Genomic DNA, 12,521 nt, shown 5'->3' with positions numbered 1-12,521 from the left:
TTTCCAATCCCCGGCAACGGCGCCAATTTTGATGTAGCAAAAATAAGATGTGAGCTCGGGTGTTATATCGTCCTCAGGGGATTGGGGGATATGGCACGCAATATACAATCACAATAAACTAGGCACTAGCATAAGGAAATCAACAAGAAGCTAAGCAAACTACAAGTTTAAGGAAATGATAAGACTAACACATATACACAAAGATAAACACAAAATAAAGAAATAGGACTCAAGCTAGGGAGCATTATCATCTAGATGCATAGCACAACCTAAGGATTGGGGAAAATCACACAACCAAGGAATAGAGGGGATGCACGTAGGAATCCTAGTCTATAAGTCACTCACGTGAGCAAATTAGCTAGGATTAGAACAAGGAATTGCCCCACTCTCGTGGTGAATCAACTCCAAGTTCTTCAAGAACACAAAGCATCTAAAACCCCCAATTTCTTCCATTTTCATAGGAAAAATCGGGTTTATGCAAGGAGTGGCTTGAAATCTTGACCCAACTCTCATTGAGGCCAATAATCCTCCAAAACATGTCAATGAATGTTGTACACCAAGCATTAACAAAATACAAACACAAATCCTTCATAAACTCAAGAACCCTAGGTAGGCAAAATCCCCTTTATGCAATAATCACAAATCAAGCATCAAGATATATAATACAACCCTAACTCAAGTCCATAAACTAACTACTCATGATTCAATAGCATAAAGAACACAAAAACATAAATGTAAAGCATAAACATTGCAAGATAAAGAGATAAAAGGGAGAAGAAAACTTCACTAAGACATGGATGGTAAATCTTGGAATCCAAGTGTTGATTCCTTGAATACAAGCTTGAAATATGATAAAGAACCTAAATCTACACCTAATCTAACACTAAAATATGAAAAGAAAGAGTAGAAAATAGTTAGGGTTCGAATGGGGTTCAAAACCGAGTACAAATGAGTGAAAACTCAGCTAAAATAGAGCAGAGACGGGGGGCTCGACGCGTCGAGAGTAATTCTCGACGCGTCGAGAATTTACAGATTGCAAAACGCGATCACACTGCCCAGATTCGACGCGTCGAGAAAATTCTCGACGCGTCGAGTGCTTCTCTGCAACGCAACTCCGACTTGTAGGCTGATTTTGACCACTTTATGCTCAGAATTAGGCTTCAATGTCTTCATGAAAGTTGTATCTCTTCGAGTCTTCTTTCCATTGGAGCAAAAATCACTGCATTTGGACATTTCTAGGCCGAGATATGATCAAATTACCAAACAGTGGTCAGTTTCGGGTGAAATCTGTAAGTTCGGAACTTCAACTTCAAGGATGATTTTGACCACTGTGGCTTCCTTTTTAGGCTTTGATGTCTGAATATAAGTTGTAGCCCTTTGAGTCTTCTTTGCAATGGGACAAGAATCATGTAATTTGGATGTTTTTAGCTTGATATATGGTCCAAAAACCATGACGTCGACGTGCAGGTCGGGAATTGCAATTGCATGGTCGCTTGCTTCTCTTTTGCTTTGGTTTGCCCACATGACCAAGACCATTGAAAGAACCACCCTAGACTCCTTTGGAAGTGTTGCATCCATCTCCATAGCTTCATATTTGGCTCTCATTGACTCCAAATTCATCCAAAATGCTCCACTTGACTCCAATGTCCTTCAAAATGCATGAAAATATTCATTTTTGCTTCCAAAGCTTTTCAAACCAAATTCCTTGCAAAATAACACAAATTAGTCCTAATCTAATGAAATTTGGAATGATCTATAAACAAAATGGCTTAGTGAAAGGAGCAAAAATATAGACAAATAAGCACTTATCAGCATGTCAAAACTCTCCTACAACTCGCTATGAAGAAGAGGTTGAAACTTGACCCTGTTCTCCGTGACGAAATCGTGTTCACAGTGCTCTCAGATTACCCGGAGTTCTATGCGGATTTATCCAACGAAGACACAATTGACCTCTTGATGTTGGCCTCCGAAGCAAGTGATGATGTTAGCTCTGCATCTATACCTGAGCCTGATGACGGACAACGTATTGGGGCCTTCCTCCAATTTTTCGCCCAGAGGGCTCTGGAATCCGAAGAAGTCTCACGTCGGCGGTTAGCAACTCAACCTCTCTATCTTCAAGCTGCTGAGGAAGAAGCAAACACCGTCTTGACATTCTTCGTAACATGTCTAACTCTTCTGAAACCCCTATTGAAATATCTCCTGATAAGCCCGATGATTTAATTTCTGATGATGTTGAATCTGCTCTACCTGTTGCACAATCTGATAATGAGAATGTTGTTCTATCTGTGAAATCTTCTGTGTCTGATGATCCTCTTCGTGTATCTTCTGAAAATTTGGAGTCTACAAAAGTTGTTCTTCATAGTAATTCTGATGATAAGGTAGAAAATTTGAGTCTAGTTGTGTACTCTGTTGATGTTGCAAGATCTGCTATTCCTGGTGTGCCCGTATCTAATCCTGCAAAGTCATTGGATGAAGGTTGTCCAGTTAATGTTTCACCTAAGGTGTCGTCTGAAATTGAGGCTGCCAGACCCTCAAGTCCTCGTTCCTCTGATCAACTTGATGGAGTTCCAGTTTATACGTTAACCTCTTTTGCTGAGAGCCTTGACAACATTAGGCACTTTGCTGGTTTACCATCTGCTTCTGTACCAGAACCTTATAGAGTCATTCACCCTGATGATCCTTCTGCACAGATTGAAAGTGATGATGAGAAGATATTGGCTGAAGATATTGGTCCTCAAGCTCAGTTGTCTGTACCTCTTACCGTGGAAGCAACAGCACATCCAAACTCGACCTCTTTCAAGATTCGAGAAGTCTCTAAGCTTCTTGGCTCTTCGTCTGCTCCTGTGTCTGAAACAAGTCACTCGGTTTCACCAAGTCCAACCGATCATTCTCCATCCAGAGAGACAAGAAAGTCGAAGCGCAAAGGAATTCCTGAGAGAGTAGCTGTTGAGACCGGTGATGATAATCTTGATACGGTTCAACCTGAGAAAAGAAGATGATCTGCTGAAATCGTCAAGGCTGAAAGTGATCTACCTGTGCAACATGTTTTCAAAACTTAGCGATCGTCTGTCAATAACAAGGCACCTGCTATGGTCTCCACCACATCTACTAGAAAGATGAAACCAACTACATAGTCGAGAGGAAGGAGTGTTACTCCTGATGTCCAAACTGCTTCGGACAGCCCTGACACATCAATTTACAAACCTCAGTTTGTCTCTGCTACAGCTCAAGGAAAATGTTCTACGATGGTTCGACTGGAACTTATAGTTCAGCGATCGGTGGATGAGAATCAGTTGAATTCTGTCTGTGACATATTGCCTTTGCTAAGTGAAGTTGGCCTCATGAAGACTGTCACCTCCATTTGCCCCTACTCCAAGCTGCGGACCTACGAGTTCTACTGTAATCTGAATGAAGAAATTGACAATCTTACGGGGACTCGGTGCATGCAGATTTTCATCAGAGGAAAATGGTATGTTTTTGGCCCGGACGTGATTAATGAGTATTATGGTCTGAAGGCTGTTGATGAGGATGAGATTACGGATTGAGATTTACTTGCAAGGACCCTCACTGGTGGTCAGACTCCTATATGGCCTACAGGTGATGTTGATACACTGTCTAGCTCGAAGCTCACTTCCAGATACGTTATTTTGCACAGTATTTCCTTACACAATTGGCTACCTTCTGCTCATTTTCATACGGTTGGCAAGCAACTGGCTGCTCTACTATTCCGCATTGGCACCAAAATGACCATTGATCTGGGGAAGTGGATCTTCTATCATTTCCTCACCTTAATTCATCCGAGGGAACAGAAGGTAAGGTTGCCGTATCCTAATCTCATCTTTGGAGTTCTGACAACGCAGGGCCTGGTCCCAATGCCAAGCGAGATTATCTGCCCAACACTTCTATACACTGTTGATCCACGGCTCTTGACTGGGAAGCATATCCGAGATGTTACACCTGTGGCTGCACCTCCATCTTCTGATGCTGACACTCCTGGTGATGACTCGCCACATGCGAGGGACATTCAGCTCTCCCTTCGATTGAAGGCTCGGGTGTCTGAGCTGGAAACTGTTAATGGAATCATTGCGAAGCAACTCACTGCAGCTCGTACTGAACTTGCAACTGTTATGCTTTGTCTGAGCCTGACTGAGTCTGCTGCTGCTGAAAATGAGAAGTCCGACAGTGAGGCGCCCTCGGATGCCTAATTGGTCCTTTATCTATCTTTGGCAAAAAGGGGGAGTGATTGAACTCAGAGGGAGTTTTTGTGTGTTTCTGTACCTTCTGGCCCTATCTGGGCGTATGTTTGTGATGGCCTGATGATCTGCGAAGAATGCTACTCCTTGTTTTTTTGTTGATCAGCACGACATGTGTGCTGCTTTCCTTTAAGGGTTGTATTTCAGACTTATGCTCTTTATGCGATGTTTTTTTTGTCTTCTTTTCCTTCTCCATAGGTTTTGGTTTATCTTAGTCGAGTTGTTTTGCCAAATAATAGCCAAATGGGAAGTTTGTTAGTGTTTTATTTTTTCTCCATAAAAACCCCAACATATGATTGGCAATATTATTATGGCAAACTAAGATAGGGTTTATCTTGGTGTCTGTTTGCTATTGTAGAAGACTGATTGATCAGAGACATCGACAGACGCACTGACACTGAAGATCTGAGAAAGGAAGAAGTTTCCAAAACACTGAACGCGGCTTGAAGACTTTTTTGGAAAGAAAATCAGTGGATACTTTTTGGAAGGTATGGACCGAATCTCTAAGATTGCATTCTTCTCAAATCGTCCTACCAATGACTTCGGAAAGGCTTGATTCCAACTAGAGATGACTTCGGAAAGGCTTGATTCAAGCCCGAGCTCGTGTGCGTCGGCACCTACGGGCACGAATGTCGTCCAGAAACTTGGCGAAGCTGAAAGTTTCGGCCTACCCTTGGTGAGGCTGAAGGCCAACAGTCCATTAACTCCAGTTTTGAATTTTGAATTTAATTCTGTTAGTGGGGTTGCTTTTTCAGATGTTACACAACGTGTAATTATGGCCATGATAAATGCTATTAAGTACTCCATCCCTATATAAGAAGGGTAGAAGGCAGAAGCTTAAACACACAGAAAAAGAATAGCACAAGAGCTCTACACGAAATTTGGTTTCACGCTTCAAAACTCTTCTGCTTCTACTCCTTTCTTAAGCCTAACTGTGTTCAAGGCATTGCTCCGTTCGCCAGGTTCGTTCGTTTGGGTGCTCGAACGTCGAACCGTAGCGCGTTTTATCCTGGGAAAACCTAGGCCACGAAGCTCCTAGCACTTTTGGGAGGTGGCAAATAAGGGTTTAAGGAAAGAGTGGTCTCTTGACTCACGCTAAAAACCCTTACCCAAACACGAGCCAATCTTTCCTTCTTTCAGTTTTGGATTACGCTTCTAAGCAAAAATCCTCCTCTCTATTTGTTTTGGCTTTAAATTGGATTTATAATCTGAGGATTAATAGTTCCAATTTCAGTTGATATATATATTGGTATATCTTTTTCGTAGATATATATTTATATATATAACCGTTGGTTCCGTTATATATATATTTGTGTGTATATATATATTTCGGATAGATATATCGAATAATATTTTATATACTTCGTGTGTGTATATATAAATATTATTTTACGATATTAAATCGATTTTTGGTTCATTATCACCAACACATACCTTGTGTGGGGCACTTGGGTGAGATTCTTGTTTCTCTACCTTTGTACATTGGATTATGAGTTAGTGGATTGGACGCCTCGGTGATCGTCCCCCAGACGTAGATACACACTGTACCGAACTGGGTAAACATCGTTTGTGTGGTGGCTTTAAATTGGATTTATAATCTGAGGATTATTAGTTCCAATTTCGGTTGATATATATATTGGTATATCTTTTTTGTATATATATATATATATATATATATATATATATATATATATATATATATATATGTATATATATAGAATAACAATCGTGTAGGAACCCGTTGTTAGATAGGAACGTAAGAACTGATCTAAGCCATCTATTTAAATTAATCTACGGTGTTTGTTTTATTATTTGGAAAGTTTAATTTTAATGTGTATTTGATTTTATTTAGGCGGGTAGGGGTAGTATGTTCAGTGCAATGCGCGTGGTGGGGTTTTAAATTTTAAAGCTGATATTTTGCGTAGGAGTCTCGCTTGAGTTGTCCGAGAAGGTCGAGACTTTCCAGAGTTCTTCACTACGTCGGCTGTGTCGATTGGAGCTCCGTCTGAGATGGCCGGCACCGTTGCGAGGAACCCTAAGCGCCCGCCGCCGGTGGCGAGGTCATCCGCGGTTCCAAGTGAGTTTTTGCCTTTGTTTTTTGGGAATTTCAGATTCTTTGTATCTGATTTTATTTATTTATTTTTTTTTTTTTTTTGCATATATGAGTTGTGTCTTTGTTTGATTTTTGTATTTTTTCTTCACGTCGTTAGTGTCTATCGGCATTGTGGTTTGTTTTTTTTTTTAATTTTGATTTAGTGTTGTTGCTTTGCCGGCGTTTTTGTTTTTGTTTTTTTTTTTTTGGTTTTCGAGGGGTTGGGGTTTTCGCCATTTTGAAGGGTTTTGGCTGGGTGGGGATGGCAGTCGTTTTCTTTCATGGTGGAGTCGAGTTTGGCAGGGGTAGGGGACGGCGGGTGGGACGTGGTGCAGTGTTGCCTGTTTTTTTCATTTTTTTTTTTAGGTAATTAAACATATAGCAAGCATTAAGTGCATACTGTATTATGTTAACATGGTGTTAAAAAAATAGCTTTGTAGAATTACTCTTCCAAATGGCAGTAGAAACAGACAGATGAATATATCATATATTAAGAAGGGAGCTTGACCTCTGACTTGTGACCACTTAGTTGTACAGTCTAGTGCACACTGTGTATGCCTTAGCATTCTGGGTTTCTGTGGGTTTTCATGGTTTGGCACACACAGTTACCCTCATATGCTCACACTGCTGTTTATTGGTTTTAATTTTCCATCACGTGTGTCCTTTGTCATGTTGTTGGTTGTGTGCTTTCTTTCCGTGGCTTCCTAACACTATGTTTGCTTTGACAGAAAGATTTCTTGTCTGTGTTCCTTGATGATGTTGTTGATGAACGTGTTGGGTTTGTTGTACGAAGGATTATCCCTAGGAGAATGCAAATGCGTTGGCGGGATGTACATAACAAAGTGGACTGTGGAGTGTTTGCTATGCGGCACATGGAGTCTTTCTTGGGGCAGTCCGTTAATGAATGGGATTCTGGTCTGCGCAAGGGTGATAGTCGGGGCCTTGATTTGTTGAGGGCAAGTTATATGCGTGAAATTTTGACGGTTGAGTTAAACATGCACCATTCGAAAAACATTCGAAGTGCGGTTGAATATCATGACGATGGGGGTGCAACATAGATTTGTGTGTAGGTAGTCCATTATGTATCTTACTTTGTTTGTCTGGTTGTGGTCTTTCAGGCGGTACTTTTTGATTCATTTGGTACATTTTTGTCTTAATAAATGGAGGGGTGATGTTGTTTGCTTTGAGTTTTCCAGCTTATACGTGTGCTTAGTTGTTATATATTAGAAGAAGTTTAGGTGCACATTGCCCAACTCCCATGTGCTCATACTATCATGGTGCACTCGGTGTGTTTGCTATGTGCATTCACTGGAATCACGCCTTGTGCACCTTTAGCACTCCGCGTGTGCCCAATGCCTTGTTGTGTTTCGTCATGTGCACTCGGATGGTGCAGTGTGAGCACATGGTGGAATCATACACAATGGCACCCTCGAATTCTGTGCATGTGCTCTGCGCGGTGGATAATCGCTTTTTCCTGGTGTTTATATTCCTGGAGATTTTATCAACTTGTGTGGGTATGGGTGTAATGACCTTGTTACTCTGTTATTAATTCTTGAGTAGAGTAACTACCAATGCTTTTAAATCTATTGTATAGTAACATTGCCATGCACATGACGTTGGTCAGGAGAGCACCGTTGAATTGCCCCACACAGTTGGTTGTAGGGTTTTGGGCGGTGTGGTTTTGTAGATGAGAAATATTAAATTAGGCGATTTGGTTTTAGTTTTCCAGCTTATACGTGTGTTTAGTTGTTATATATTTGAAGAAGTTCAGGTGCACATTGCCCAACTCCCATGTGCTCATACTGTCGTGGTGCACTCAGTGTGTTCGCTATGTGCATTCGCTGGAATCATGCCTTGTGTACCTTTAGCACTCCGCGTGTGCCCAATGCCTTGTTCTGTTTCGTCATGTGCACTCGGATGGTGCAGTGTGAGCACATGGTGGAATCATACACAATGGCACCCTCGATTTCTGTGTATGTGCTCTCCGCGGTGGATAATCGCTTTCTCCTGGTGTTTATATTCCTATAGGTTTTATCAACCTGTGTGGGTATGGGTGTAATGACCTTGTTACTCTGTTATTAATTCTTGAATAGAGTAATTGCCAATGCCTTTAAATCTATTGTATAGTAATTACCAATGATTTTATCAACTTGTGTGGGTCGTGTGTTCAGTGGTGCACAGACCCATACAAGAACGTGCTCATGTTGTCTCCTGCTCGGCACACTCAGAGCTTCATGTGTGCACACACCTGTATGCTATACCTACTGCCAATGCACAGTCTGCTGGGGTTTGTTGGCCTGCGATTTACACCACCGCGTATCTAGCGCTGGAAAATTATGTTGGTTGTCGATTATTAATTCTCAAGTGCAGTATTCAGTTGCAGGTAAAAAGACTTCAGTCTAGTTTCGTTAGAAGGCACCCTGTGGTGTGGTTAGGTGCACGCAGCCATCGCACTTATTCGTTCAGGGTAGTCACGGTAAAAACCCACATGTGCATACACCTGTTGGCCATGTCTTCTTCCACCACATAGGGTGCTGTGATTTGTTGGATGCGATTTGCACCACCACATATCTATTGTTGAAAAATGATGTTTGCGGTAGGTTTTTAATACTCATTCGCAATAATAACCTTAGCTTACGGGGGAAAAATACTGCAGTCTAGTGTCGTTTGAAGGCATCCAGTGCTGTGTGCAGGTGCACAGGCGCACCCTGTGCCCAGTTTGAAGTGTGTGGCACACTCTGTTAGCTAGGGGGCACATTGACCTGTACAGTTCCTACTTAAAAAGCTGCATTTGGAGCATGTTATTTTTTTCACGGATTCATGATGGCACGTATATAGATATATGTAAAAACAAATTCGTTGACAATTATTCGTTCACGTGCCTTTGGGTGTGTGTGCACTTCAGCAAATTTGGGGGTGCCATTTAGGTCTGCGAACACAGTTGGGCAGGTCATGGTCATCACCGTTTCTGCAGGCGTTTGCCCACAGTGCCATGGGGATTTAGTTTGCCGCCTGAGTATATGCGTAGACACAGTATTACCACCCCCTTTCAGTTTAAATTGCATACTCAACAATACGCATAGATTGTACTTACTGTGGTTGTATTCTCTTGCCATCATTCCTACCGTTGTAGATCAATTGATCAGCGGAATTGGGTTCTTCAGGCTGTAAACGACCGGCCGAAATTTACAGGTGGTTGTCGGAGAGTTTTCTCGAGTAGGTTTGTCGCAGCGGGATTGTCGTCAGAATAAAAGTCTTGTACGTCTACATCTCCTACATTCTTGGGATGAATTCTAATTAAATATTAGTTATTAATTGTTGGGTGATGAAAATTACCATAATATCCCTTTTAGTTATTTATGTTAATGTTCTCCTTATTACTGTTAAATTAATATAACCCATTGATTAGATGAAATTCAAAGGCCTGGATTAGTTCTTACATTCCTACCTAAGGATGGTTCTCACCTGAAGCCCACCCTATATATATATATATATATATATATATATATATATATATATATATAACCGTTGGTTCCGTTATATATATATATTTGTGTGTATATATATATTTCGGATAGATATATCGAATAATATTTTATGTACTTCGTGTGTGTATATATAAATATTATTTTACGATATTAAATCGATTTTTGGTTCATTATACCAACACATACCTTGTGTGGGGCACTTGGGTGAGATTCTTGTTTCTTTACCTTTGTACATTGGATTATGAGTTAGTGAATTGGACGCCTCGATGATCGTCCCCCAGACGTAGATACACACTGTATCGAACTGGGTAAACATCGTTTGTGTGGTGGCTTTGAATTGGATTTATAATCTGAGGATTATTAGTTCCAATTTCGGTTGATATATATATTGGTATATCTTTTTCGTAGATATATATTTATATATATAACCGTTGGTTCCATTATGTATGTATATATATATATATATATATATATATATATATATATATATATATATATATATATATTTATATATATATATATATATATATATATATACATACATAATGGAACCAACGGTTATATATATAAATATATATGTGTGTGTGTGTGTGTGTGTGTGTGTGTATATATATATATATGTGTGTGTGTGTGTGTGTGTGTGTATATATATATATATATATATATATATATATATATATATGTATATATATATATATATAGGGTGGGCTTCAAGTAAGAATCACTCCTTAGGTGAGAACCTAAGAACTAATCCTAGCCATTGATCTATGGGATATTAATAATCTAGATTTAGCCACGGATTATGTCCAAATATCGTAGGATTTAATTAGCAAGGGTGTTTTAGTAAACACAATGATTTTAAATCTTTATTATTTTTGTAAACATATTGTGTCCTTTATTTTAGGAGAAATAATTATAGTAGGATTGTGTGGCTGCACGTTAGTGGTTTCATCCAGAATAATTTTCCAACGGAAAAAGTACATCAGTCCGTGGTTTCCGGTGAATAGCAGCGTCAATGGAATTCGCAAATGGATGTAATAAGTTTTTTTTTTTTTTAAATAAGTTGGTGTGTACTTGGGTTAGTTGACTGTGTGCACTTAGGTTAAACTATGTGTGCCATAATTTGCAGAACTAGTTTGCTTAAGAAAAGATATTAAATATTTTGGTGTGCACTTAAATTGTGTTGTGTGTGCACTTAGTTAGCAATGTGTGTGCATTTGGGTTAACGAGTTTGTGCCATGATGTTTAAGAAACTAATATACAAAATATCGTGTGCAATTAGGTTAACGAATTGAATATGTGCATGCACCAACACGAGATTGATGTTAAAGACTATGTTGTTCACTTTAGTTAAACTGTATGTGCCATAACGTAAATAATGAATGTGTGAATGAAAAGACGTAAAACAAGTTAGTGTACACTTGGGTTGAAAAGCACAATAATTTTTATATTCACAATTATTTTCCTGACATAAAACAAGTTAGTGTACACTTGCAACTTGAAAAGCACAATAATTTTTTTTTCATATTCATTAGTTTCCTGACAAACACAAAGCAAGTAAATAGCATTTAATATATCAATACTAACATGATTTTATACTTCTTACCCCACACAACACGTAGAGTAAGTGCAACCATATTGATATTAAAGACTATGGTTATTGGTGTGCACTTGTGTTATAACGTAAATAATAAGTGTGTGGATGAAAAGATGTAAAACAAGTTGGTGTGCACTTCGGTTAATAGATTAGGGTGTGTACTTGGGTTAACTGTGTGCACTTAGCTAGGTTACATTGTTTGTGCCATAATTTGTAGAATTAGTTTGTGTAAGAAAAGATATTAAACATTCTGGTGTGCACTTGGATTGTGATGAGTATGCACTTAGATAGAAATGTGTGTGCACTTGGGTCAACCAGTTTGTGACATGTTGCTCAAGAAAACTTATATACGAAATGCTGTGTGCACTTAGATTAACGAATGTGTGCATGTATCAAAACTAGATTGATGTTAAAGAATGTTGTGCACTTGGGATAAACTATGTGTGTCATAACGCAAATAATGAGTGTGTGGATGAAAAGACGTAAAACAAGTTGGTGTGCACTTGGATTGATAGATTAGGGTGTGCACTTGGGTTGAATCTGTGCACTTAGGTTACACGATGTGCAAAGCGTGGATTTGATACTTTAAAATTTTGAATTCATGTTCATATACCCAGAACATAGCATTGCCAATTTGTGCGTATATGCATTACAGAGTGTGCATGTGTGGGTCTAGCGTAAGGACTCGTTCATACACATGTGCAGATTTGTTTCTAATTGTGTGCCCTTGCGATAAGAAGGGTGTGCACATAAGTGGTTAAGAGTTTGCAGTAGAAATAAATACAGTTTGTGCATATTAGTCAACAGAATGTGCATGTGATTGTGGTGTACTAAGTTGTTTTGAACGCTAGTTTTGTGCATGTATGTCTTTGTAATCGTGTGTGCACCTCATTGTGTGACTCACCTGTTTTAGTATACACCATGTGCATTCATGAAGACATATTTGTGCATTTTTCATTTATGTGGTCTCAACTACATTATAATTCAAACAAGTCTAGAGTGTGCACCCATATATGCGTACGCACATTTATTAATCGATGTGTGCACTTATATGACGCAACATGTGCAATTGTATAATTGATTAATTCAAT

The 12,521-nt window shown here is 39.4% G+C and overlaps 1 protein-coding gene across 1 annotated transcript; it reads left to right on the top strand.

Annotated features, from left to right (window-relative positions):
• Window positions 1–3,245: 3,245 nt before the first annotated feature.
• On the top strand, window positions 3,246–4,205 carry LOC109189559. The gene is made up of 2 exons (XM_019340170.1): window positions 3,246–3,469; window positions 3,560–4,205. The coding sequence occupies exons 1-2, from the start codon at window positions 3,246–3,248 to the stop codon at window positions 4,203–4,205; spliced, it is 870 nt and encodes a 289-aa protein (XP_019195715.1).
• Window positions 4,206–12,521: the final 8,316 nt, after the last annotated feature.

The sequence above is a fragment of the Ipomoea nil genome, unplaced genomic scaffold (assembly GCF_001879475.1).
Source record: "Ipomoea nil cultivar Tokyo-kokei standard unplaced genomic scaffold, Asagao_1.1 scaffold1558, whole genome shotgun sequence".
Taxonomy (NCBI): domain Eukaryota; kingdom Viridiplantae; phylum Streptophyta; class Magnoliopsida; order Solanales; family Convolvulaceae; genus Ipomoea; species Ipomoea nil.
Note: the sequence above shows the minus strand (reverse complement) of the source record. Positions and strands in the feature narration are given on the sequence as shown.

Coding starts and splice junctions, on each gene's coding strand:
- LOC109189559 (XM_019340170.1), top strand. CDS start 3,246: ATGGTTCGACTGGAACTTATAGTTCAGCGATCGGTGGATGAGAATCAG. Junction 3,470..3,559: donor ATTTTCATCAGAGGAAAATG/GTATGTTTTTGG, acceptor TTTACTTGCAAG/GACCCTCACTGGTGGTCAGA.